The sequence below is a fragment of the Bombina bombina genome, unplaced genomic scaffold, assembly GCF_027579735.1.
Source record: "Bombina bombina isolate aBomBom1 unplaced genomic scaffold, aBomBom1.pri scaffold_543, whole genome shotgun sequence".
Taxonomy (NCBI): Eukaryota; Metazoa; Chordata; class Amphibia; order Anura; family Bombinatoridae; genus Bombina; species Bombina bombina.
Window position 1 is genome coordinate 65,251 of NW_026510753.1, and position 27,871 is coordinate 93,121.

The 27,871-nt window shown below is 38.2% G+C and overlaps 1 protein-coding gene across 1 annotated transcript in view; it reads right to left on the reverse strand.

Annotated features, from left to right (window-relative positions):
- Positions 1-27,871, reverse strand: part of LOC128643361 (gastrula zinc finger protein XlCGF66.1-like) — a 93,637-nt gene that overhangs the window by 26,586 nt on the left and 39,180 nt on the right. Inside the window, exons 5-6 of the mRNA XM_053696292.1 lie at positions 23,990-24,088; positions 21,883-21,981 (exon numbers count right to left, since the gene is read on the reverse strand). Of these exons, the coding sequence (XP_053552267.1) occupies positions 21,883-21,981; positions 23,990-24,088 (198 nt within the window). The remainder of the gene's footprint in view (positions 1-21,882; positions 21,982-23,989; positions 24,089-27,871) is intronic.

The following is a 27,871-nucleotide window of genomic DNA, read 5'->3' on the forward strand; positions in this document are numbered from 1 at the left end:
GGTCCAAAGGACCTCAGGAACTACAAATATATTACCATAGCAGAATTTGTAATCCACATAAGCTATGTAGGGACAAAACACTTAGTATTGAGTACGACCAAACATCGGAAGCCCCAAGATGAAATAAACTAGGACCAGCCCGACATCTAGGATAGAAGGACCTCCTATAGCTTGTAAAAAACAAGAAAAGAACCTCTTAACAAGAAGTAAGCAAACTTAGTACCCAAACAGGACTAGCATGTTGTCAAGGATACAATATGTCTGATAAAACCTCAAAAGAACAGAGTGAACTAGTACCCAAACTGTTCAAGGGTCAACTGAAAGTTCTAAACCCTAGCAGGGCTAGAGTAAACAAACAGACAAATGACAGACAAACAAGCCCTGAGGCTTAAACATAGTCTTGGGGGGCGGAGCCAACAGCCGGAGCAACAAGACGCACTAATGGAGAGCTCCTGGCTCTGACATAGCTTTTTAATGTATATAATATTACCTATGGCCTCAATATATATTTAAGCATATGCTTCTAGATGGATCAAGATGTCCTGAGAAATTTGGATGGTTTCATTGCTCTAACTGTACCTCATAAGTACATATTTTTACTGAAATAGAGACTATCAGTAGGTGCATGGCCGGCCATGTGCGCCGTTGGAGCGGAACTTTAATAGCATCTCCGAGAACCTAGACCTTATAGGAGACGGCCCATATTGAGCTACATATCTTTCTTTTTACTCACTACCTGATCCTTGCTGAGTACTCTTACAATGGAGTATGCGGTCTATATCATCAGGGAGATTAGCGACCTCCTAGATGACTACCAAGCTGTATTCACCCATACATTGAAGATGGTGCTACAATCTACTGCAACTAGCACTTCGGTGCAGGTCTCCTGCATTGACAGTGCTTCTGAGCCAGGATGCTTAACCACAGATCTGAACGAGAACCAGAAAACACCAGAATTGGCTTATAAGCCGTCTAAGGCAGATATTAGAGAACCGATCACTCATAGTGCTGCTGAAAACATTATTTCCACGCTAGCAACTAGCAACACAACCACTGCTGAGACCCGGCCAGCCTCTACAACAGCCATTCAGATGGCAAAATGGGACACACTCAAGAAAGCCAGCCCTACACAGGTCTCCCACTCGCAGAAAGAAATATGGCCACAATCGATATATCTGATATTGATTGCGCAGCAGCCAAAGTCCCCTCACTGTTCAGACCCACGGTCACGTATTTGGGACACCGGTGCTTCCCCTCACGTACCTGGGATGTACTGTATACTGCCAACGATTGGAATAGGGTAATGAAACTGAACATTCCACAGAAACACTCTGACAAGAGCATTACCACTTAAGCCCTTTATATTACTATGTGTCAGGTTCAAGGACTCTGAGACTTTCTCCTTTTCTTCATCTTGGGTTAACAGTTTATTACTCATTCTAAAGGGACGTCTTTCCAACACCATCCGCTATTGTGCTTTGGCAAAATAAGAAATTGGCTTAAGTCCTCTTGGAAAGATGAAGAAAGAGAAAAACAGGGCGCAACCCCTCTAAGTGTAATATGTAGGTTACAAAATTTATTAAATATCACACGATTTTACACTCACAAGATTGAACCTCAAACATATGATGTTTCATCTTTATACACTTGTATTCCGCATGATTTAGGAAAATCAGCTATTGAATATTATTTTCGCCAAACAGGCTATATAGACTGTAGCAGAGAGGCAGTAGGATCTGTAATATATTTTGGGTAGGCAGAGACAAGCAAGTAACTACTCTTGGTAATTGTAGCAGAGAGGCAGCAGGATCTGTAATATCTTTTGGGTAAGCAGAGACAAGCAAGTAACTACTCTTGGTAATTGTAATAATAACCCCTTTCCACCAAGAACTAGACGACACATAGCTTGGGAGTCAACAACAACTATTTCTTCAACAGAACAAAAATAACAAACACTTTTTAAAAAACAGTCTCCTCTACAAGGGGTTTCCCAAATGAAACAGCAGGGAGTTTAAACAGTAACATACAGTTTAACATACATTTTAACCATTAGCCTAAATAACAATTCCTGCATAGTTCATAAGTGGCGAGTTTTGCCACAATGCTCCCCCAGAACCAAGCCGGCATACCCAGTCTGATCCCAATGGATTGGCTTGGGGAGGTCCGGAGGAGTGTTCACAGATCAAGGTTCAAGTTCAGTTTGTCTGGACAACCCGTCGGCGTTGCCGTTTTGCTTCCCAGGTCGGTAATGGATTGTTAAGTCAAACGGCTGCAGCGCCAAACTCCAGCGCAACAGCCGGGCATTGTCTCCGGATACCCTGTTCAGCCACACCAACGGGTTGTGATCTGTGAGCAGGGAAAATTGTTGTCCATATAGATATGGCTGAAGTTTCTTGAGGGCCCACACCACGGCCAGGCATTCCTTTTCGATGGCGGCGTAGCTAACTTCTCGGGGTAACAGTTTCCTGCTTAGGTAGGCCACAGGATGCTCGCTGCCATCAGCCCCAACTTTGCTCAGCATGGCTCCCAATCCAAGCATAGAAGCGTCTGTATGGACGACAAAGCGTTTAGTTGGATCCGGGGCAGCAAGGATAGGGGCATTTACGAGAGCGTTTTTCAGTTCTTGGAATGCTTGTTCACACTCTGGCCTCCAGGTAACAATCTTAGGAAGGTTTTTACGGGTGAGGTCGGTGAGGGGTTTGGCTAGGGTACTATAATTAGGTACAAACTTCCTATAATAGCCTGCGGTACCTAGAAAGGCTAGCACTTGGGTCTTGGTACGGGGAGTGGGCCACTTGGCTATGGCCTCTACCTTGGCCGGTTCGGGCTTCTGCTGCCCGCTACCTACTCGGTGCCCTAGGTACTGGACCTCCGCCATCCCTATATGACATTTGCTAGGCTTAAGGGTTAATCCTGCCTCCCTAATGCGATCTAGGATTGCCCCTATATGGTTCAAATGCTCGTCCCAGGAGCAGCTAAATATAGCTATGTCGTCTAAATAGGCGCATGCGTACTCGTGGGACCCATCCAGTAGCCGATCTACCATTCGCTGGAAAGTAGCCGGAGCGTTCTTCATCCCGAATGGCATGACCTTGAATTGGTACAGGCCAAACGGGGTGACAAACGCTGATTTGGGAATGGCATCCTCGGCTAGTGGGATCTGCCAGTACCCCTTACACAGATCTATGGTGGTGAGGTACTGGCCTCGAGCCATTTTATCTAGGAGCTCATCTATCCGGGGCATAGGGTAGGCGTCAGAGACTGTTTTATCATTAAGTTTCCGGTAGTCTACGCAGAAGCGGGTCGTGCCGTCCCGCTTCGGCACTAGAACTACCGGCGAGGCCCAGGGGCTGTCCGAGTGCTCAATCACTCCTAACTGTAGCATCTCGTCAATCTCCTTCCGCATATGTTCTCTCACTGATTCTGGTATGCGGTAAGGAGGTTGACGCATGGGGAGGTGACCTGGGGTTTCTACCCTATGAGTGGCCAGTCGAGTATATCCAGGCACGTCGGAGAACAAGTCTCTCTTTTCCTGCAGTAGCTCTGCTATTTGAGCTCGTTCCCGAGGACTTAAACGCTCACCCAATTGTACCTCTCTCAGACCTTAGTTTCGGTTCTTCATTCCTAGGAGGTCGGGAAGAGGTAAACTGTCTGCGTCGTCCGCGGCAGGGACGCAAATAGCATTCACCTCCTCTGCGCGTTCATGGTACGGCTTCAACATATTTACATGGAGCATGCGTCTACCACCTGCTCCAGTACATGGGCCAATCACATAGGTGGTGTCACAGATTTGTTCCACTACCTTGTATGGGCCCTGCCAGGAGGCCTGCAGTTTATCATTTTTGACTGGTTTTAAGATTAGCACCTTCTGCCCAGTCTGAAAACTGCGGTCCCTGGCGCCCCTATCATACCAACGGCGCTGACGGGTTTGAGACGCCTGAAGGTTGGAGCAGACGGTCCGAGTCAGGGCCTCCAGGCGCTCCCTAAACTCCAGCACGTATGGTACGATAGGAGTACCGTCACTAGTGACTTCCCCCTCCCAATGCTCTCGGATTAAGTCTAGGGGACCCCGCACCCTCCTTCCGAATAATAATTCAAAGGGAGAGAACCCCGTGGACTCCTGAGGTACCTCCCGGTAGGCGAAAAGGAAATGGGGTAGAAACCACTCCCAGTTCTTCTGGGTATCCATGAACGTGCGTAGCATCTGTTTTAGTGTTCCATTAAACCATTCACAGAGCCCATTAGACTGGGGGTGATAAGCGGAATTTACAATGGGTTTCACCCCACATGCTCTCCACAACTGGTGGGTAATCTCGGCCGTAAACTGGGTGCCCCGGTCTGAAATAATCTCCTGGGGAAATCCCATGCGGGAGAAGATTCTGATGAGGGCATCCGCCACGGTCTCGGCATGAATATTAGCCAGAGCCACTGCCTTGGGATATCGGGTGGCATAATCCACGACCGTGAGTATATACCTCTTCCCCGAGGGGCTAGGCTTGGCTAGGGGGCCAATGAGGTCCACCGCCACTCGACTAAAAGGCTCCTCTATTATGGGGAGGGAGTGTAGCTTCGCCTTATATCGGTCTCCTCTTTTCCCTACTCGTTGGCAGGTGTCACACGTCTGGCAATACTGCCTAATATCTTTGGTGATCCCTGGCCAAAAGAAATTCTGAGTTAGGCGGTGCTTCGTCCGACTAACTCCTAGGTGGCCTGACAGCGGAATATCGTGGGCAACCCGTAGCAGTTCTCGTCTATACCTCTGAGGTACTATTAACTGCTGAACGGACAGGGACAGGGGAATAGATCCAGCCACTATCTTCTCTGCATACCTGTACAGTAACCCCTTATCCCAACCATACCTCTCTCCTTCCAACCCTGCCTGATTCTGGTCTACCTTATCCCTATATACTTGCAATGAGGGGTCAGTGGCAACTTCGCTACCAAACTCTAGTGGAGGGGCCCAAGAGACATTAGGGGGGTGATTGCTTACCTGAGCCTCAGAGTGATCAGCCAGTGCGTTGGTGTGGGCCTGTTGTCGGGTAACCACGGGCAGTGCTGCTTGTGGGGAGGTTCGGGGTGCAAACGCTGAAGTCAGCTCCCCTAAGTCATTGCCCAAAATAACTTCTGCGGGCAAATTTTGCATAAGGCCCACTTCTACGTTCCCCGACCCTGCTCCCCAATCCAAGTGTACTTTGGCCATGGAAATCTTGTAAATGGCTCCCCCGGACAGCTACACAGTCTCCGGTGAGTTGATTGGTAGAAACTAAATGTTGCCAGAGCAAGGTTATGGTGGCCCCAGAGTCACGCAGCCCTTGGACACGTCGGCCCTCTATATAGACCACCTGGCGGTGGCTTTGTAGGTTGTCTGAAGCGGCCTGTACTGGGTTTACCTTGTGTAAAATGCCCAAGGGTTCCTCGTGGAAGACTGCAGGTTGGGTCTGTAGTCGGGGCTCGTTTTGGTAGCAGTGTACAGCTGCCCGGTTGTTTGACAAGTTGTTCTGGTTGTTCCAGGTGGATCGGTTCTTGTTCCTGGGACAGTCTCTCTGAATGTGCCCTTGTTGGTTACAAAGATGGCAACGGATAGCTGATCGAGTCTGGTATCGGGGAGGGGGTGGGTAGATTCCCCCTCCAGGATGGGGTAGCAGAGGTGTGGGAGCTGCAGTGGGGGTTGGGGTGACCCCAATACTGGAGCGTTGCTGTGTTCGTTGAGCTCTCCGAGCGTCTTGGTATTCGTCGGCCAAGGTCGCTGCGGTATGTACCGTGCACGGTTTTCGATCTCTCAGCCAGTTTTGCAATTCAGTGGACACCCCTTGGAAGAATTGCTCCATCAACAGGAGTTGTAAAAGGTCTTCCAACTGGGTGACTTGGGCTGTCTGCAACCAGCCTTTAGCGGCCCTTGTTAGCCGATGCGCCCACTCAGTGTGGGTATCTTTCTCCAGCTTCTTCAGGTCTAGGAACTGCTGTCGGTATGCCTCCGGGGTAATAGCATACCTAGTCAGGATGGCCTGTTTTACCTTCTGGTAGTCCCTGCTGTCCTCATCTGGTATGGTGCGGTAGGCTTCAGCAGCCCGCCCGGATAACTTGCCAGCCAGTAGGGGAACTTGGTCAGCGGTACTAATATTATGCAGTTGGAATAATCACTCAAAGTCCTGTAGGTACCCATCGATATCCTCTGTGTCGGTATGATCCTTGAATGCGTGGGAATCTTAGGTTTCCCTGTACCAGCACTGGAGTATACTGGTAGCCCCTCTCCTGGTCTCGGGGTGGTTTGTCGGGTCACCATCAAGTACTCATGTACGTCTGCTGATGTCCGTGTCAGGAGCTCCTCCGAATGGGGTAGCGGAAAAAAAGCCAACCGGGTCCGCATCTCTTTTTGGAATTCAGTTTCGTTGTTCGCCATGGGTACGGCCGTACATGCTACCCGGTCTCCCTCCATGAGCTATGCAATCAGCCTTGCTTTGGTTTTATTGCTGGCAATAATTCCTCTCGCCTCCAGTAATTCCTTCAATGCAGTTCTCTTTAGTCTGGTATAATCTGTCCCCATTCACCGTCTGTTCATATACATCACATGTCCTACGACTTGCTGTGCGGTTTGAATCCCCTCGCTTGCCACCAATTGTAGCAGAGAGGCAGTAGGATCTGTAATATATTTTGGGTAGGCAGAGACAAGCAAGTAACTACTCTTGGTAACTGTAGCAGAGAGGCAGCAGGATCTGTAATATCTTTTGGGTAAGCAGAGACAAGCAAGTAACTACTCTTGGTAATTGTAATAATAACCCCTTTCCACCAAGAACTAGACGACACATAGCTTGGGAGTCAACAACAACTATTTCTTCAACAGAACAAAAATAACAAACACTTTTTAAAAAACAGTCTCCTCTACAAGGGGTTTCCCAACTGAAACAGCAGGGAGTTTAAACAGTAACATACAGTTTAACATACATTTTAACCATTAGCCTAAATAACAATTCCTGCATAGTTCATAAGTGGCGAGTTTTGCAACATAGACTTAACACAAAGAACATTTATTTTAAATTGTATTGATTTTATCTTAAAAAGAAATTTCTTTTTATTTGAAGGGGAATTCTTTCTTCAAAAAATGGGTACAGCAATGGGGATGAAATTCGCCCCCAACTTCGCAAATTTATATATGGGGTGGTGGGAGGATTTGTACATATATACAAATAATCCTTTCAAAGACAAAGTTGTGAAGTGGTTTCGCTTCATTGATGATATCCTAATAATTTGGAAGGGTACTACAGAAGAAGTGGCGAGTTTGGTACAATATGTGAATCAGAACCTTTTAAATTTAAGATTCACTGAGTCACACGATACCAACCAGATCACGTTTTTAGACCTCACACTAACTCATAGGGGAGATAAAATAGTAACTAGTTTATTTAGGAAACAAACCGATACCAATGCATATTTACATGCCACTAGTGGACATCACCCCAAATGGATCCGAAATATACCCTTTGGGCAATTTCAACGGCTCAGAAGAAATTGTACAGATCTAATTACTTATGAAAAAGAATCAGAGATTTTGAAAAAGAGGTTTATAAGTAAAGGATATGATCCTGTAATAGTGTTGAATGCATACACTAGGGCTAAGAAGGTTGACAGAAGTACCCTATTAAAAACAAAGAATGAAAAAAAGTCTGATAATACAGAGAGAATAAAAGACCAGCCTTTATTTATAACTAAATTTAATATAAATTTAATAGAGGCTCTAGGCAAATAGAAAGATCTTTTAAAAAACATTGGCCAGTTTTATTGCAGGACCCAGTTTTAAAGGATATTTTAACCAAGAACCCACAAATAATTTTTAAAAAGAATGAAAATTTGAAAAACATTTTAGCACTGAGTGAATTAAGAGAAGAATCTAGACAAAAAAACTGGTTAAATAGACAACCCTCTGGTTTTTTTAAATGTGGTAGAAAAAATTGTCTGAGCTGCCTACATTGGGATAAGGACAATTCAGAGTTTCATTCATTAAGAGACAATAGGAAACATCTAATTAAGGAGTCCCTAAATTGTAAAGGTACCCATGTAGTGTATCATTTGTCCTGTTCCTGTGGGAGGATTTACATAGGCAGGACGAAAAGAAGCTTGAAATCTCGCTTTAGGGAGCATGTAGTAAATATTGAAAAAGGAGTGCTGTCCCATGGTGTTTCAGCACATTTTTCTGAAGTGCATAACAAAGATCCAAGCTGCCTATGAGTAAAAGCTATAGAAAGGGTTAAACTTGATATAAGAGGTGGAAATAGGCTAATAACCTTAAGGAGAAGAGAAACCTATTGGATAAGAACTTTAGGATCTCTTGAACCGAATGGGATGAATCAAGAGATAGATTTAGCTGCCTTTTTAATAGATGATTAAAGATGAGCCTCCAATTTTATGTAGTATATTTTTTAAATTTTAAACTTTAAATTTAAATAAGTTTTTAATGAAGATAAATTTAACTCCCCCTCCCCCAAAAAATCATTAATTAAATACATCTGCCATACCAGAAACTCACATATGTCTTCACATTAGTTTGTAGGGACGGTCAGTATGTTCTTTAGGGAAGTGAAAGGGGGAAAAAAAAGAGTAAAAAAAAAAAAATAATAAAAAAAAAAATCAAATAGACACAAGATTAGTGTTATCACATATATTTTTTCCCACTTTTAGGTTTACAGTTTTATATTATATATTATGTTTTATACCAAATCTTTTTACTTATACTTATGAATTTTTATAAAGGTATTCACTATTTAAGAAAACAAGTGAATAGAGAGGGGGGCAAAAGCAATAATGTTAAATTTGATCTCTATCTATGTTGACCAGTTCCATGTTAGTGGAGTGAGCTCACCGATATACCCAGCATTAATATGAGTCAGAAGACTAGCAGGATCATTTGAGATTTATTTTATTTTATTTTATAGATGACTTCCTAAAAGATGCCTTATCAATATAAAAACCAATGAGCAATAAATTGTTATTTTAATATGTCACTTTAATATATTATTAAGTAATATTTTAAATGAGATGTTTTTTAAGAAATATAAAAGAGAAGTGAATCAAATGTGATTTAGTAAAGGTTTTTTATTTGGGTATTGAATGGTTAAATAACGCTTTCTAATCCTGTTGTTATAATGGTCAAAAGTCTTTTTATGCATGTTTCATTAGCGCTGTTTGGTGCTTTTTAATTATTATGATCAAATTTTGAAAGGAATGTTCCTAATAATTTTATTAACTTCTTATAGAATTTTATTTTACTTTAATTTAATGTATTTTATGAGTGCAATACATTTTTTAAATATACATTAAATATACATTATACTTTGTTATGTTATTAAATGGAGTAGGTATTCGGCAATCAATTATAATCTATTTTTCCTCAATATGAAATGAATTAGATATGTTGCAGACCACGAAAAAATGGAGGAGTGGTCTGAGGCATCAGTACTTAAGACGTAAGGTGGTTAGAGTGGGCAGCCTCTGACGAAGTAGGGGGAATCCCTACGAGCCCACCGCATTACGTCATCACGCTACCCGACACAGTAATCGCAAGGAGCCGGCTTTATACTTGTGGTTTGACTGATTGAGGATCCAGCGTATTGGTATCTATTTGTTTTTATCTTTGACTTGAACTGTATATACGGAATATCTTATATTTGGGGACAATAACAAGACATGTGTTAAACCGGGACTGTGAGAGGAGTATGTTTTGACACGGAAGCTGTGACACAAACACCATACCTCCAGACCGAGTGAGCTGTATGTGAGAGCTGCATACATTTGTGCCCTGAGAGACCCATTAAGTTGTTCCCCTGTGCGCCTATCATACCTCATATGTTTGAGGTTCAATCTTGTGAGTGTAAAATCGTGTGAAATTTAATAAATTTTGTAACCTACATATTACACTTAGAGGGGTTGCGCCCTGTTTTTCTCTTTCTTCATCTTTTTTAGTTTTTCCAGTCACCAGAACTGTGTTACAACGGTGGCAGCAACCCAGTGAAGTTCATTCATTTATGAGAATTTCTCCTGAAAATTGGATGTTGATTCACATACATATATCCTTTTCTTGTAGCATTTGATGTATATTCTTACACAATTTTATTTAATTTTTTGTGCAGAGTGTGGGGCGCTTTTTAATTGTTTGTTTATTTATATCTTAAGTCCTCTTGGGTCTAGGTCTCCTTTGACACTCGAGTGGCAATCTTGATGTTTATATATTTTCTGCAGTTATATAGTTACAGTTGTTTTACACAATGTTATATGTCCTTTAATGGTGGTTGCCTGTGATAGACATGTAGTCAATCTACCTTGTTTAGCTTCATAGACCTCAATCATCTGGGCCATTTACATAAAAATACACCACATTACGAAATTTAGACTTAAATTTATATCTTTATGATGGAAGATGTAATTACCATTTTCTACCACTGGAGGGGAGTAGAGGTTCAATTATACTCTAAATATAACATATTTTTGTGTACGCTTGGCTTAGATTACTGTATTACTTGAGACTGCTCCAGGATTCCTAATTATACATATATTGAGCAGTCCTTTACTGATCATCTACTTATATATATATATATATATATATATATATATATATATATATATATATATATATATGAGTCAAAGGGTAAACAGCGCTTATGGAAATTCTTAAAAACTGAATATATTAAAGTCTCGGCAGTGTTGGTGGGTAAAGAAAACAAAAAAGAGAGAAAAAGTATATGAATATACGTATATATATTAGAGTCTTTGATAGGATATTGGAATCCTAGTGTAGTGAAGGAGTAATAGATACCCTTACCAAAAGTTACCTCAATCCTATGAGGTAAGTTTGCCGCATTGGAGGATGTATCTAGTGGTTAGATGAATCCTGGATGTTCTGGTCTGTATAAAATCGCTGCCTCTTGGAGTAGAATGGGATGTAGGTCCCCTTTGTGCTGGTTTCTTTAGGAAACTTCCTGTATTTGTTGCCTCTTGGAGCTTGGTTTTCTTGTCTTGGTATGAACTTTCTTGTCCAGATATATACCCAGAAAGACAGAAAACAGCAAAAATAGTGTAATACCGTTTTATTCAATAATAGTATAAAAAATAACATATATCACACTCACATTTTATGTCCTCACTGATATGAGGTATTATAACAGCACATAGGTTTAGAGGTGAATTCACAGGTAGTTGTGTCCCAAGTCAGTCAGAAATTAAAGTTAGTATTCCTTAGATGTCACAAGTAGTGATTTCAGCCAAGTAAGATTATAGCAAATAACATATCCGGTATATATTGCTAGTTTGGTCAGCAATCAGGGTTGTTAATGCAAATGTTAGCAATGCTGCATGCATAAATGGGTTAATACAGTGACAATCTGGCAGGTCAGGCAGTATATAGAGTTAGTAGCAGAGCAGAAACTCAGTTCATACATAAAATGCAAGCTTAAAAAACCAAACAGTTTAAAAGCAGTTTAAAAGTCAATAAAAAGGTAAGTAGTGTTACCCTAATAGTAGTACCCTAATAGTAATACCCTAACGCGTTTCAAAGGTTTATGTATCCTTCTTCCTCAGAGGGGTTTGTTGTGGTTTCAGGTGTGTGTTCTGTCCCTATTCATACCTACGGGGCGGCGGCACGCCCAGATGTAGGATGAATCCTATTGGTTCATGTGACCTACTGTCACGTAAGTGTATTTATAGTCAAAGGAGTATGTCCGTGTATCTCTATTAAAGAGGTGCCTTAGGCTTACGAATTCTTATATACCTAATTTTAGTTGTTTATTTATCCCCGATTGTCCGCTATTTGAATTTTACGGTTCTGTTCTCAATACGGGTGACGTCATGCGCAGACGTCTTGGCTTCTAAGCGTGTCTCTCTGCATTCTGGGAAATGTAGTTGCTTTTCTATCCTATAGAACTGCATGATAGAGTACTCTGAGCCTAGTTGTCTCGGCTTCTAAGTGCTTTTTTAAGTCTGCTGGGAAATGTAGTCTATTTCAAATCCCATAGCTATATATAGTAATCAGTGCATAGCAGATTATTGAAGAGATCCAAATGTTTTTACATAAAAGTGCTACAGCTATATCTCCGCTTTTGATAATATATGACATATTTCATGGCTTATTGTAGTGGATAGATAATGAGTATGTCACAGACACAACACTTTAATGTTGGATATATGTTAGTATACTAAAAAATTAGTATTACTAGTTTTCTGTTTTCCACTAATATGTCTACTGATATATATATAGATTCCACTGTGAATAGTGTATAGATTAATATAGTTATAGTGTTAGTTCCTATATGTTTGATTGGGTAGACTAAATACTGTAAATACTAATGTAATAGTAGATTTTAAGAGTAAGTCTTATAGTGAGTAAACATTATGTATTAATATAATAGAGGTTAATTTATTGGATTTACTGACATTAATAATAATATAGCTAGAAGAGGTAAAAATAACAAATAATATGATTTTTACTGTTCAAGGTATGCGGCTATATCTATGTCTCTGTTCAGACCCTTAGGAGTCATGGTCCCTAGTTTGTGAATCCAGAGGGTTTCCCTCCGTCTCAAATATAACTCTTTACTCATACCTTCTGGGGCTTCTCTGACTTGTTCAAGTATAGTGCCTTTGAGGCATGTAGGGTCAAGATTATGTTTTAATCTGAAGTGATTTGATACACTGTGTTTCTTTAACCCATTTTCGATATTTCTAATATGTTCCAGTAGTCTCACCTTATAGGGTCTTATAGTACGACCTATGTATTGTAACTTGCAGTCACATTCTAGTAGGTATACTACATGGTCAGTTCTGCAATTTGTTAGTGTTTCTAAATCCCAAGTTTTGTTATCGACAGATGATGTAATTTGTTTAGTCGGTTTAGTTTTATTGTAATGGTGTTTGCATGATTCGCAATTTAGGCGATTGCATTTAAAAAATCCTTTTGTTTTATTGTGTAGCCAATTGGTGGTAGTTTTTATTGCTTTATTTTCCTTTAGTTTGTTTGGAGCAATAATTGCCCTTAAATTTGTGCTTTTTCTGAATACTATTTTCGGATTTGTTATAGTTATTTCATTTAGGAGGATGTCCTTTTTGAGTATGTGCCAGTGTTTCTTAAGAATAGTTTTTATTGTATTGGCTCCCTCATTGTATGTTGTTATCATCAATGGTACATTATTTTGTTTCTTATTTTTCTTTTTAATATTCTTAAGCATGTTATTTCTATCCATTTTTTTCACTTTATTAAAGGCTTTTTTCACATTTTCTCTTTTATAGCCCTTACTTAGTAGCTTACATTCTAAGGATTTGGCTTCTTTAATAAAGTCTGCCTCCCTTGAGCAATTTCTTTTAATGCGTTGAAATTGTCCATAGGGGATACTCTGTAGCCACGCTGGGTGATGGCTACTATGTGCATTAAGATAGCTTTTGCTGTCTGTTGCTTTACTATAAAGTTTGGTCTGGATGTTGTTGTTTTCTATATATAGGATGAGATCTAGAAACTCGATCTCTGTATCATTTGTTTTGTCTGTAAATGATAGATTGAATGTATTAGTGTTCATGTATTTGACGAAGTCCTCTATGGAGTGGGTGTTATCTTTCTCCCATATTATTATGATATCGTCAATAAATCTAAGGAAGATCTTGATGTTTTTCATATAAGGATTATTATTCCATATATAGAGATCTTCCCACATGCCCATATAGAGGTTGGCATAGCTGGGGGCGAATTTTGTCCCCATTGCTGTGCCTCCTATTTGTAAATAGAAATCCTCTAAAAATTTAAAATAGTTTTTTTCTAATGTAAATAGTGCTGCACCTTTAATGAAAGTAATTTTATTTGTGTCTAGATTAGTAAGTTTGGTAAGCCAATAGTCTAGGGCCTGAATTCCTTTAGTATGTGGGATGTTGGTATAAAGAGAGCCGACATCTAGAGTTAGCCAGCAGTAGTTCTCTTGCCATTCTGTAACTGTAAGTTTACTTATAGTGTCTGGGGTATCCCTGATGTGTGATTTCAGTGTGGGTACTAACGGTTGGAGATAATAATCTATAAATTCCGATAACTTAGTAGTTAGTGATCCAATACCCGAAATAATTGGTCTTCCGGGAGGGTCAATTACAGATTTATGGATCTTGGGCATATGATAAAAGGTGGCTGTTTTTGGTACGCTTACAGATAAGAAATTAAATTCATTGATGTTAATAATATTGTTATGTTTTGCATTATCCAATAGATCCATGTATTCTTTGAGAAAACGGTCTGTAGGATCTTGTTCTAATAATAGATAGGTTTTGGAGTCTCCTAATAGTCTCTTAGCTTCTTTGATGTAATCTATCTTGTCTTGAATGATTATGCCTCCTCCCTTATCCGCCTCCCTTATGACAATATCATTGTTGTCTTTAATCTGTTTTAAAGTGTCTTTCTCTTTCTTTGTCAGATTATCATTATTGATCCTATATGTTTCGCACATTTTTTGGAGGTCCTCTTGTACTAATTTTTTGAATACCGGTATATAATTCCCCTTTGATTGTGTGGGGAAAAAGGTGGATACTGGTTTAAAGTTAGAATTTGGAGGATATTTTACTGTAGCTGAAGTTGTTATAAACATGCTCTCATTTTGACTTTGTGTGTTGTTCTCCGATAACAATGATTCTAAGTTGATCAGAGTTTCTAAATCTTTATCGTCTACGTAATCTGTATTAAATGTATCTAAATTTGTTATTCTTTCTTTTTGTGCCTTTTGGAAGTGTCTGTTTAATGTTAATTTCCTGATATATTTGTGTAAATCGATGAACAAATTAAATGGATTTGGACCTTTAGTTGGTGCAAATGCCAGTCCTTTTTTTAGGATATTCGATTCTGCTGGTGTCAAATTTATTTTAGTAGAAAGATTGAATATTTTCACTTCAGAAATAGTGTTATCAGGTAGTGTATCTACAATTTTGTTGATCTTATTCTTTTTTGATTGTAGGCGTCTTCCTGCTCTACATCCCCGTCTCCTCCCTCTTCCCTTCTCCTTTTTTGTTGGTTTGTTTTTTTCCTCCAATGTGGAGTGTTTGGGGCTACTGTCTCGGGGAGGGGTAGTAATGGTGCTCTGTGTTGAGGATGCTGTGGATGCTGCATGTATTGTGGATTGTATGGGTGGTGAGGGTGCTGTGGATTCAGCATGTGTTGTGGATTGTATGAGTGGTGAGGATGGTAGTTGTATGTTTGATGCGAATGATGCGGGTGAGGAGCATAGTTCTGATTCTGTATGTCGTAGTTGTGTCTCCTGTGATGTATTCTCTGGTTGTTTGAGTGATATGCATTCTGGTGTAGTGTATGTGGTGGTGGGCGTTGTCCTAAAAAATGTGTATTAGAATATGTATTATGTTGTCTGTTGCTTAAAGGATCGGGGTGATTTCTGTTATTAGCTTTATAAGACTGTTGTTTATAGACATAATTCTTATACGGTGTTTTAATTGTATTTTTATTTTTATTTTTTTGTGGATAATTTACTGAGAAGCTGGGTGAATAAATTTCTTCAAAATTATCCTCATCTGGTCTCTCCTTTGGTTCATTGTTTATTTCATTGTCTTTGAATTCATAGTTGAACCCCAAGTTCTGTGAGATATGCTCATCTTCTGTTATTTTATTATTGTGTAACTTTAAATCTTTTAAGAATTTGTCCCTTTTTCTATTTTCTACAACTTTTTCATGTCTTAATATTTTATTTTTATTTTCTCTGTCTAATTCATTATAGTAGACATCTCCTTTGAAATTATTAAGTCGTTGTCTAATATCTGTGATTTGTTCTGTTAATGTGTCTACTTTTTTATCTCTGTATTTTATGAGTATGTTCATTAATGTGATTGAACATTTATGTAGAGCAGTGTCCCATTGTGAAAGTAATTCAATTTCAGTGTCCTCGAATATGGGCGTTTTTTCTAGTAATAAACCTTGTGGTACTATGTTATATTTGATGTACCTCTCCAGATTTAGACTATCATACCAATTCTGTAGTTGCTTTTTGCTTAATTTTTCTAATTTCTCAAAAAGTTTTTTAGGATTAGTGAGTTCTAAATTGGTTTCTAGAACTAGTTGTTCTTCATTGATGGATAGATTTCTAGTTTTGGCTTTAGGATCAAAGTATGCCCCATATTCGAGGTCCATACTAAAATCTGTAATGATATTAATTAGTACTAGCAGTTGTTATGTAAATATGTGTAATATGAGTATGGTGGGTCTATGTCCAGCTGCAAGGAGTAACACAAATATCCTATTCCAAAACAAAGCAAAGATAGGAAATGTATGTATAGAATTAAGTAGAATGTTACCACTCAGTGTCAGTGAGTAGAAACAAGCGTTACTCTAGTAAATGCGCTAGTCAGAGGTATGAAAATCTCATAGAGCAGCTATAAAGGTACAAATATTGTGTGATAGACTAAGTCTATACAATATAGGAGAATAAGAGTCAAAGGGTAAACAGCGCTTATGGAAATTCTTAAAAACTGAATATATTAAAGTCTTGGCAGTGTTGGTGGGTAAAGAAAACAAAAAAGAGAGAAAAAGTATCCACATTGGAGGAAAAAAACTCCACATTGGAGGAAAAAAACAAACCAACAAAAAAGGAGAAGGGAAGAGGGAGGAGACGGGGATGTAGAGCAGGAAGACGCCTACAATCAAAAAAGAATAAGATCAACAAAATTGTAGATACACTACCTGATAACACTATTTCTGAAGTGAAAATATTCAATCTTTCTACTAAAATAAATTTGACACCAGCAGAATCGAATATCCTAAAAAAAGGACTGGCATTTGCACCAACTAAAGGTCCAAATCCATTTAATTTGTTCATCGATTTACACAAATATATCAGGAAATTAACATTAAACAGACACTTCCAAAAGGCACAAAAAGAAAGAATAACAAATTTAGATACATTTAATACAGATTACGTAGACGATAAAGATTTAGAAACTCTGATCAACTTAGAATCATTGTTATCGGAGAACAACACACAAAGTCAAAATGAGAGCATGTTTATAACAACTTCAGCTACAGTAAAATATCCTCCAAATTCTAACTTTAAACCAGTATCCACCTTTTTCCCCACACAATCAAAGGGGAATTATATACCGGTATTCGAAAAATTAGTACAAGAGGACCTCCAAAAAATGTGCGAAACATATAGGATCAATAATGATAATCTGACAAAGAAAGAGAAAGACACCAATGATATTGTCATAAGGGAGGTGGATAAGGGAGGAGGCATAATCATTCAAGACAAGATAGATTACATCAAAGAAGCTAAGAGACTATTAGGAGACTCCAAAACCTATCTATTATTAGAACAAGATCCTACAGACCGTTTTCTCAAAGAATACATGGATCTATTGGATAATGCAAAACATAACAATATTATTAACATCAATGAATTTAATTTCTTATCTGTAAGCGTACCAAAAACAGCCACCTTTTATCATATGCCCAAGATCCATAAATCTGTAATTGACCCTCCCGGAAGACCAATTATTTCGGGTATTGGATCACTAACTACTAAGTTATCGGAATTTATAGATTATTATCTCCAACCGTTAGTACCCACACTGAAATCACACATCAGGGATACCCCAGACACTATAAGTAAACTTACAGTTACAGAATGGCAAGAGAACTACTGCTGGCTAACTCTAGATGTCAGCTCTCTTTATACCAACATCCCACATACTAAAGGAATTCAGGCCCTAGACTATTGGCTTACCAAACTTACTAATCTAGACACAAATAAAATTACTTTCATTAAAGGTGCAGCACTATTTACATTAGAAAAAAACTATTTTAAATTTTTAGAGGATTTCTATTTACAAATAGGAGGCACAGCAATGGGGACGAAATTCGCCCCCAGCTATGCCAACCTCTATATGGGCATGTGGGAAGATCTCTATATATGGAATAATAATCCTTATATGAAAAACATCAAGATCTTCCTTAGATTTATTGACGATATCATAATAATATGGGAGAAAGATAACACCCACTCCATAGAGGACTTCGTCAAATACATGAACACTAATACATTCAATCTATCATTTACAGACAAAACAAATGATACAGAGATCGAGTTTCTAGATCTCATTCTATATATAGAAAACAACAACATCCAGACCAAACTTTATAGTAAAGCAACAGACAGCAACAGCTATCTTAATGCACATAGTAGCCATCACCCAGCGTGGCTACAGAGTATCCCCTATGGACAATTTCAACGCATTAAAAGAAATTGCTCAAGGGAGGCAGACTTTATTAAAGAAGCCAAATCCTTAGAATGTAAGCTACTAAGTAAGGGCTATAAAAGAGAAAATGTGAAAAAAGCCTTTAATAAAGTGAAAAAAATGGATAGAAATAACATGCTTAAGAATATTAAAAAGAAAAATAAGAAACAAAATAATGTACCATTGATGATAACAACATACAATGAGGGAGCCAATACAATAAAAACTATTCTTAAGAAACACTGGCACATACTCAAAAAGGACATCCTCCTAAATGAAATAACTATAACAAATCCGAAAATAGTATTCAGAAAAAGCACAAATTTAAGGGCAATTATTGCTCCAAGCAAACTAAAGGAAAATAAAGCAATAAAAACTACCACCAATTGGCTACACAATAAAACAAAAAGGATTTTTTAAATGCAATCGCCTAAATTGCGAATCATGCAAACACCATTACAATAAAACTAAACCGACTAAACAAATTACATCATCTGTCGATAACAAAACTTGGGATTTAGAAACACTAACAAATTGCAGAACTGACCATGTAGTATACCTACTAGAATGTGACTGCAAGTTACAATACATAGGTCGTACTATAAGACCCTATAAGGTGAGACTACTGGAACATATTAGAAATATCGAAAATGGGTTAAAGAAACACAGTGTATCAAATCACTTCAGATTAAAACATAATCTTGACCCTACATGCCTCAAAGGCACTATACTTGAACAAGTCAGAGAAGCCCCAGAAGGTATGAGTAAAGAGTTATATTTGAGACGGAGGGAAACCCTCTGGATTCACAAACTAGGGACCATGACTCCTAAGGGTCTGAACAGAGACATAGATATAGCCGCATACCTTGAACAGTAAAAATCATATTATTTGTTATTTTTACCTCTTCTAGCTATATTATTATTAATAAGTCAGTAAATCCAATAAATTAACCTCTATTATATTAATACATAATGTTTACTCACTATAAGACTTACTCTTAAAATCTACTATTACATTAGTATTTACAGTATTTAGTCTACCCAATCAAACATATAGGAACTAACACTATAACTATATTAATCTATACACTATTCACAGTGGAATCTATATATATATCAGTAGACATATTAGTGGAAAACAGAAAACTAGTAATACTAATTTTTTAGTATACTAACATATATCCAACATTAAAGTGTTGTGTCTGTGACATACTCATTATCTATCCACTACAATAAGCCATGAAATATGTCATATATTATCAAAAGTGGAGATATAGCTGTAGCACTTTTATGTAAAAACATTTGGATCTCTTCAATAATCTGCTATGCACTGATTACTATATATAGCTATGGGATTTGAAATAGACTACATTTCCCAGCAGACCTAAAAAAGCACTTAGAAGCCGAGACAACTAGGCTCAGAGTACTCTATCATGCAGTTCTATGGGATAGAAAAGCAACTACATTTCCCAGAATGCAGAGAGACACGCTTAGAAGCCAAGACGTCTGCGCATGACGTCACCCGTATTGAGAACAGAACCGCAAAATTCAAATAGCGGACAATCGGGGATAAATAAACAACTAAAATTAGGTATATAAGAATTCGTAAGCCTAAGGCACCTCTTTAATATCTGTGAGATACACGGACATACTCCTTTGACTATAAATACACTTACGTGACAGTAGGTCACATGAACCAATAGGATTCATCCTACATCTGGGCGTGCCGCCGCCCCGTAGGTATGAATAGGGACAGAACACACGCCTGAAACCACAACAAACCCCTCTGAGGAAGAAGGATACATAAACCTTTGAAACGCGTTAGGGTATTACTATTAGGGTACTACTATTAGGGTAACACTACTTACCTTTTTATTGACTTTTAAACTGCTTTTAAACTGTTTGGTTTTTTAAGCTTGCATTTTATGTATGAAATGAGTTTCTGCTCTGCTACTAACTCTATATACTGCCTGACCTGCCAGATTGTCACTGTATTAACCCATTTATGCATGCAGCATTGCTAACATTTGCATTAACAACCCTGATTGCTGACCAAACTAGCAATATATACCAGATATGTTATTTGCTATAATCTTACTTGGCTGAAATCACTACTTGTGACATCTAAGGAATACTAACTTTAATTTCTGACTGACTTGGGACACAACTACCTGTGAATTCACCTCTAAACCTATGTGCTGTTATAATACCTCATATCAGTGAGGACATAAAATGTGAGTGTGATATATGTTATTTTTTATACTATTATTGAATAAAACGGTATTACACTATTTTTGCTGTTTTCTGTCTTTCTGGGTATATATCTGGACAAGAAAGTTCATACCAAGACAAGAAAACCAAGCTCCAAGAGGCAATAAATACAGGAAGTTTCCTAAAGAAACCAGCACAAAGGGGACCTACATCCCATTCTACTCCAAGAGGCAGCGATTTTATACAGACCAGAACATCCAGGATTCATCTAACCACTAGATACATCCTCCAATGCGGCAAACTTACCTCATAGGATTGAGGTAACTTTTGGTAAGGGTATCTATTACTCCTTCACTACACTAGGATTCCAATATCCTATCAAAGACTCTAATATATATACGTATATTCATATACTTTTTCTCTCTTTTTTGTTTTCTTTACCCACCAACACTGCCGAGACTTTAATATATTCAGTTTTTAAGAATTTCCATAAGCGCTGTTTACCCTTTGACTCTTATTCTCCTATATTGTATAGACTTAGTCTATCACACAATATTTGTACCTTTATAGCTGCTCTATGAGATTTTCATACCTCTGACTAGCGCATTTACTAGAGTAACGCTTGTTTCTACTCACTGACACTGAGTGGTAACATTCTACTTAATTCTATACATATATATATATATATATATATATATATATATATATATATATATATATATATATATATATATATATATATATATGCAGGTCACAACAAGGTAGTTATATATTTTCCTTCACTGCCTCTTACCGACTACAGCTAATGTTACCAGGGGTAACAGTATACGGGACAACTGCCTGTGTAAGAACAGAATATTCTAGGGAACACACCTCATGGGACACAGAATCCTCAGAGGCGGATGGCTCAGCGGGCTCTAAACTCTCCCCAGAGGTAGAATAGAGCACTCTATTACGGCATACAGAACATAATTGATTGGGCTGGATTACCCTGGCCTCCCCACAATCTACGCAAGTAACAGAATCTGAATTAGAGAAATCCTTCTCCGAACAATCAGAATCCTCCATAGCTTGACTTATTAAATTATGGACAAAAACAACTGGCACCTTACACCCCACAATGGCTGGGGCACTCACCACTTCCTATGACCCAGACAAGAAGAGAAACAAATCCTCTCCACCGACACTCAGTCATGAACACAGAAATAGAGAACAAAAATGTGACCACGCCCCACCTCCACCTGCATTTTAATTGTATGCACTTTATCTCTTATGAAATCATTTCATTTTTGTTTCTTATAACTATGAACTATTATGCTTCTGAAGACTTGTAACAACTACACTTGTTATTGTAATTTGATATAGATTTCTCTTAAAAAAAAAAAAAAAAAAAAAAAAAAGTAGCTTCTGCCATAGATCACTCACCTGCAGCGACGTCTGATGTGGTCTCCACTGGCAGAATATTCTGTACAAGTTCTCCTTGTGATCCTGTGTCTAGATTTTCAGCACTGTGATCTGTTAATACTAATAGATAATACAATTAGTTTATTTTTGCTAATCATGAAACACTTTTTGCTGTAGTATCTTACAATGTATTCTAAAGGCCGGGGATCATTGGTGGCCTTGTGGGCGGTACTCCCATGCTTCATGGTGACATCACAAAGGGGGGAGAACCAGAAAGTTTAGTGTAGCTGCAAGGGAGCTGGATAGGTGAAGTTCTTCAACTCCCTCAATCTCATCTCCCTTAGCAGCTACAAACCTTCAATACCCCTCATTTGAAAGAGAATCACCTGCTCTTTAAAATGGAGCAGTAATACAAATAACATATTTAAAAATAATGGAATGGGACATTATGGGCTATCTTATGAGGAGAGAGAGAGAAAGAAAGAGAGAGAAAGAGAGAAAGAGAGAAAGAAAGAAAGAAAGAAAGAGAGAAAGAGAGAAAGAGACTTCAGTCTTAGCATCACTTGTATAGATCATATAAACACAGTTACATTTTTAGCTTTTGAACACTGAACAAGGGGATTGTAATATCTGAATGTCACAGACATACACCTGTGCTCTGCATCCCTAAGACCCGTCACACATCACACTCACCTGTGCCCTGCATTCCTCAGACCTGTCACGCATGACACCTGTACCCTACGTCTCTCAGACTCATCACACACATACACTCATATATGTCCTGCATTCCTCAGACATGTCACACAGCACTAGTATTCCAAAGGACCCTATACCTGACATTGGGACAATATAGCACTAGTATTCCATCAGCCCCTATACCTGACATGGGGACAATACAGCACTAGTATTCCAACAGCCCCTATACCTGACATGGGGACAATACTGCACTAGTATTCCAACAGCCCCTATACCTGACATGTGGACAATACTGCACTAGTATTCCAACAGCCCCTACTATACCTGACATGGGGACAATACTGCACTAGCATTTCAATTGAATAATCAATATACAGATGTTTCATAAAGGAGTACTGGTGATAGAACAGTGTGTTGTCAAGAAAGGAAGATCCAGTCGGTACAACTTTATAACCTGCTGACTTTGCACTGGGCTTAAAGGAACATTATAGTGCTAACTATTCTGGTGTTATACAGAAATATAGGATAGTTTATTCTATAATGTCCTTTAATCTCTTGACCCAGATCATGTAATATACCACTGTGTGTAATTCCCCTTCAAAATTAACTGAGCCTCACATTATATGTTCTCACTTTATCCAGTGAACTTTTGTTCATTGTTTCCAGTTAGCAAAATTACAATGATAAAATATTGATAATTTATTTGTTATCTGTGTGTCTTGACGTCCATCAGTTACATAATTATCAACTGGAATTAAATAATTTCAGAATCTGATTTTTCAAAGAAGATAAAAAGTAGCTTCTTCATTTTAGCAGTGGGTTGAAGACATAATTATGAGTCTCTTGATTACACTACATATTAAACTCTTAAGCAGAATAGAAGTTTATTCAATTCACTCAGAAGTTATTAGGCAATTTACCTTATTGAAAATTTCTTACAGAGAAACTCATAATATCTGGGAGTTTCCAGGAAATATAGGTAATAGTTACTATGGGTTATGGTTTAGGGACCAATGACAAACTTTTACGTTAAACTCACATTATTTTAATATGATGTTTTTATTGTTTATTTCAATAATACCCTTATATAATTATATAATGCATTGTTTTTCATTGGATCCAAGAGTGGCCAATTTTTAGCAACAGGGGGTTCACTTCTGATTACTTGTTAAATGTTTAGAAATAAATAAAAAAAATAAAAAATAGAGATCTACCAATCTTTGTATTAACTCACTAACGTGTTATCACTGTTTACTTATGTAGTATTATTACTAAAGTTTTTATTGATGTATAAGTAAACTTGTTTTGTTTTTTAATTATTATTTTATGCTTCTGAAGACTTGTAACAACTACACTTGTTATTGTAATTTATTGTAATTTAATACAGATGCCTTTAAAAAAATAAAAGTTGCTTCTGCCATAGATCACTCACCTGCAGCAACGTCTGATGGGGTCTCCACTGGCTTAATATTCTGTACAAGTTCTCCTTGTGATCCTGTGTCAAGATTTTCATCCCTGTTACCTGTTAATACTAATCGATAATAAATCATGAAACACTTTTTGCTGTAGTATAGGATGTTTAGTGTAGCTGCAAGGAAGCTGGAAGTTCTTCAACTTCCTCTCTCAGCTCCCTTAGCAGCTACAAACCTCCAAGACCCCTCATTTTGGAAGAGAAATCACATGATCTTTAAAATGTAGTTAAAAGATAAATGTTTTAGTTAAAAAAAACACCCAACTCCAACTGCATTTTCTCAAGTCATAAATTCTCCTATGTAAATAACATTGGAATATGAAATATTTACAGTAAATACATAGCTAAACACTTAATTAAATATGAATATTGCATAAATATGATTTTACATGTTTTCAGCTACTTGACTGAAAAGGGCTCTAATGCGCACAGACACAAACACACACACATACATACATACATACATACATATATATATATATATACACACACATATATATACACATACACACACATATACATACATACATACACACACACACACACACACACATACACAGACAGACATATAAATACATATGCACACACACACACTTAATCATGTATATCTATGCTAAAGCCCTTTGCTTGGCTTATTTTTCTAACATCTGAGAACTCATATCTTTATAACTTTTTTTTATGCAATCTTTTTATTAAATAATATTTATCAGAAAGTGCTATTATGAGTGTAACTGTACTTTGCAGTGAATTTTAAATGTGGGGTTTGTGTCACTTTTTTGTCTCATGTAACAGTTAACCAGAGCTCTGAAGACACACTATCCAGGTGCGCATTAAATTCAATTGCGCTCAAAAGATTTTCTTTAAACCTGTAATATGCATGCTCCTTCTGATGTGCACGATGAACCCGATATCACTCACGTGATCAAAAAAATTCTGGTATTTCTAGAGAGCCCTAATAAAGTTATTTTCTAGTAGGGACTAAGTCCCTCTCTTAAAAAAATAAATACATTGTTTGTATAGTCAGGTAACAGTGAACACCTTGCAAGAAAAAAAGTGCTTTTATTTCTGTAAAACCCAATGGGGCCTCTTTAATCTATATTATAAGCCCCAAAAGCCTGTATGGGCCCCTATTTCCCATTTGGCTACCTTTGATGACAATTTAGTAAGGTGATCACAGTAACAGCAGTTACTGGGCCATTTTCAATAATATTTACTAACATTTACAGATTTTTTCCCACAAATATCTCACATGCCATGAATTATAAATATAAAAATGGTATATTGTCAATCTGCTGGGCCTGCTGAAAAAAATAATATATAAATTTGTGTGGGTCACTCACTGAAATATGACTAACAATAGGGTTTTAATATAGGTATCGAAAAAGCTCAAAATTGGCTCAGCACTGGGAAGAAAAAAGGCTTAGCAGCGAAAGGGTTAAAGATGATTTGTTGCTGAATAAACCTACCTTATCCTACAGATAATGACAAGTGCATCAAAACCTAAGAATGTGACATGCCTTTCCTGATAGTTTGTTACATAAATACATTGTTGCATATAAAAATATTAATATATAAATTCCTTTAATATTCATGACAAAATTTTCTCTGAACAAACCCTTTCAAAAATTGTTTTCTCTAGTAAGGTGTATCCAGTCCACGGATCATCCATTACTTATGGGATATTCTCATTCCCAACAGGAAGTTGCAAGAAGACCCACAGCAAAGCTGTTATATAGCTCCTCCCCTTCCTACCATATCCAGTCATTCTCTTGCAACTCTCAACGTGCATGGATGTAGTAAGAGGAGAGTGGTGAAAAATAGTTAGTTTATTTCTTCAATCAAAGTTTATTTTAAATAGTGCCGGAGTTGTGCTATTTCTTCTCAGGCAGAGATAGAAGAAGATTCTGCCTGAGTTTTTCTATGATCTTAGCAGGTTGTAACTAAGATCCATTGCTGTTCTCACACATATCTGAGGAGTGAGGTAACTTCAGAGGGAGAATGGCGTGCAGTTTATTCTGCTATCAGGTATGTGCAGTTATAATTTTTTCTAGGATTGGAAATGCTAGAAAATGCTGCCGATTCCTGATAAATGTAAGTTAAGCCTGAATACAGTGATTTAATAACGACTGGTATCATGCTTACTCTCAGGGGTATTTCCCTTATAGATATGCTATATAAAATGTTTGCTGGCATGTTTAATCGTTTTTTATATATGCTTGGTGATAAAACTTTATTGGGGCCTAATTTTTTCCACATGGCTGGCTTTATATTTGCTTAGAAACAGTTTCCTGCGGCTTTCCACTGTTGTAATATGAGTGAGAGGGGCCTATTTTAGCGCTTTATTGCGCAGTTAAAATTACAGACAGAGGCATCCAGTTTTCCTTAGGAGTCCCCTGAATGCTACAGGACATCTCTAAAGAGCCTAAAATCGTTTATTGGGGAAGGTAGGAGCCACAGTAAAGCTGTGGCACTTTGCTGGGACTGTTAAAAAACGTCTATGTCGTTTTTTTATCCGTTTTTTGAACTAAGGGGTTAATCATCCATTTGCAAGTGGGTGCAATGCTCTGTTAGCCTATTACATACACTGTAAAAATTTTGTTTGTGTAACTGCCTTTTTTCACTGTTTTTCAAATTTTGACAAAATTTGTTTCTCTTAAAGGCACAGTACCGTTTACTTATATTGCTTGTTAACTTGAATTAAAGTGTTTTCCAAGCTTGCTAGTCTCATTGCTAGTCTGTATAAACATGTCTGACATAGAGGAAACTCCTTGTTCATTATGTTTAAAAGCCATGGTGGAACCCCCTCTGAGAATGTGTACCAAATGTACTGATTTAACTTTAAGCAATAAAGATCATATTATGTCTTTGCAAAATGTATCACTAGAGGATTATGGCTTAAATCATGGTCAGCTGACGTGACTTCCAAATCTAAGCTGCTTAACATTCCCTTCAAGGGGCAGACCTTATTCGGGCCTGGTTTGAAGGAGATCATTGCTGATATCACTGGAGGAAAAGGTCATGCCCTTCCTCAGGACAGGTCCAAATCCAGGGCCAAACAGTCTAATTTTCGTGCCTTTCGAAACTTCAAGGCAGGTGCGGCATCAACCTCCTCTAATGCAAGACAAAAGGGAACTGTTGCTCAATCCAAAGCGGTCTGGAAACCAAACCAGACCTGGAACAAGGGTAAGCAGGCTAGAAAACCTGCTGCTCCCTCCAAGACAGCATGAAGCAACGCCCCCTATCCGGTAACGGATCTAGTGGGGGGCAGACTTTCACTCTTCGCCCAGGCGTGGGCAAGAGATGTTTAGGATCCCTGGGCGTTGGAAATTATATCCCAGGGATAACTTCTGGACTTCAAAGCTTCTCCCCCAAAATGGAGATTTCACCTCTCACAATTATCTGCAAACCAGATAAAGAGAGAGGCATTCTTACACTGTGTACGAGACCTCCTAGTTATGGGAGTGATCCATCCTGTTTCAAACGAGGAACAAGGACAGGGTTTTTACTCAAATCTGTTTGTGGTTCCCAAAAAAGAGGGAACATTCAGACCAATTTTGGATCTAAAGATCTTAAACAAATTCCTCAGGGTTCCATCATTCAAGATGGAAACTATCCGTACTATCCTGCCTATGATCCAGGAGGGTCAATATATGACTACAGTGGATCTAAAGGATGCTTACCTTCACATTCCGATACACAAAGATCATCATCGGTTTCTCAGGTTTGCCTTTCTAGACAGGCATTACCAGTTTGTAGCTCTTCCCTTTGGATTAGCTACAGCCCCAAGAATTTTTACAAAGGTTCTAGGGTCGCTTCTAGCGGTCCTAAGGCCGCGAGGCATAG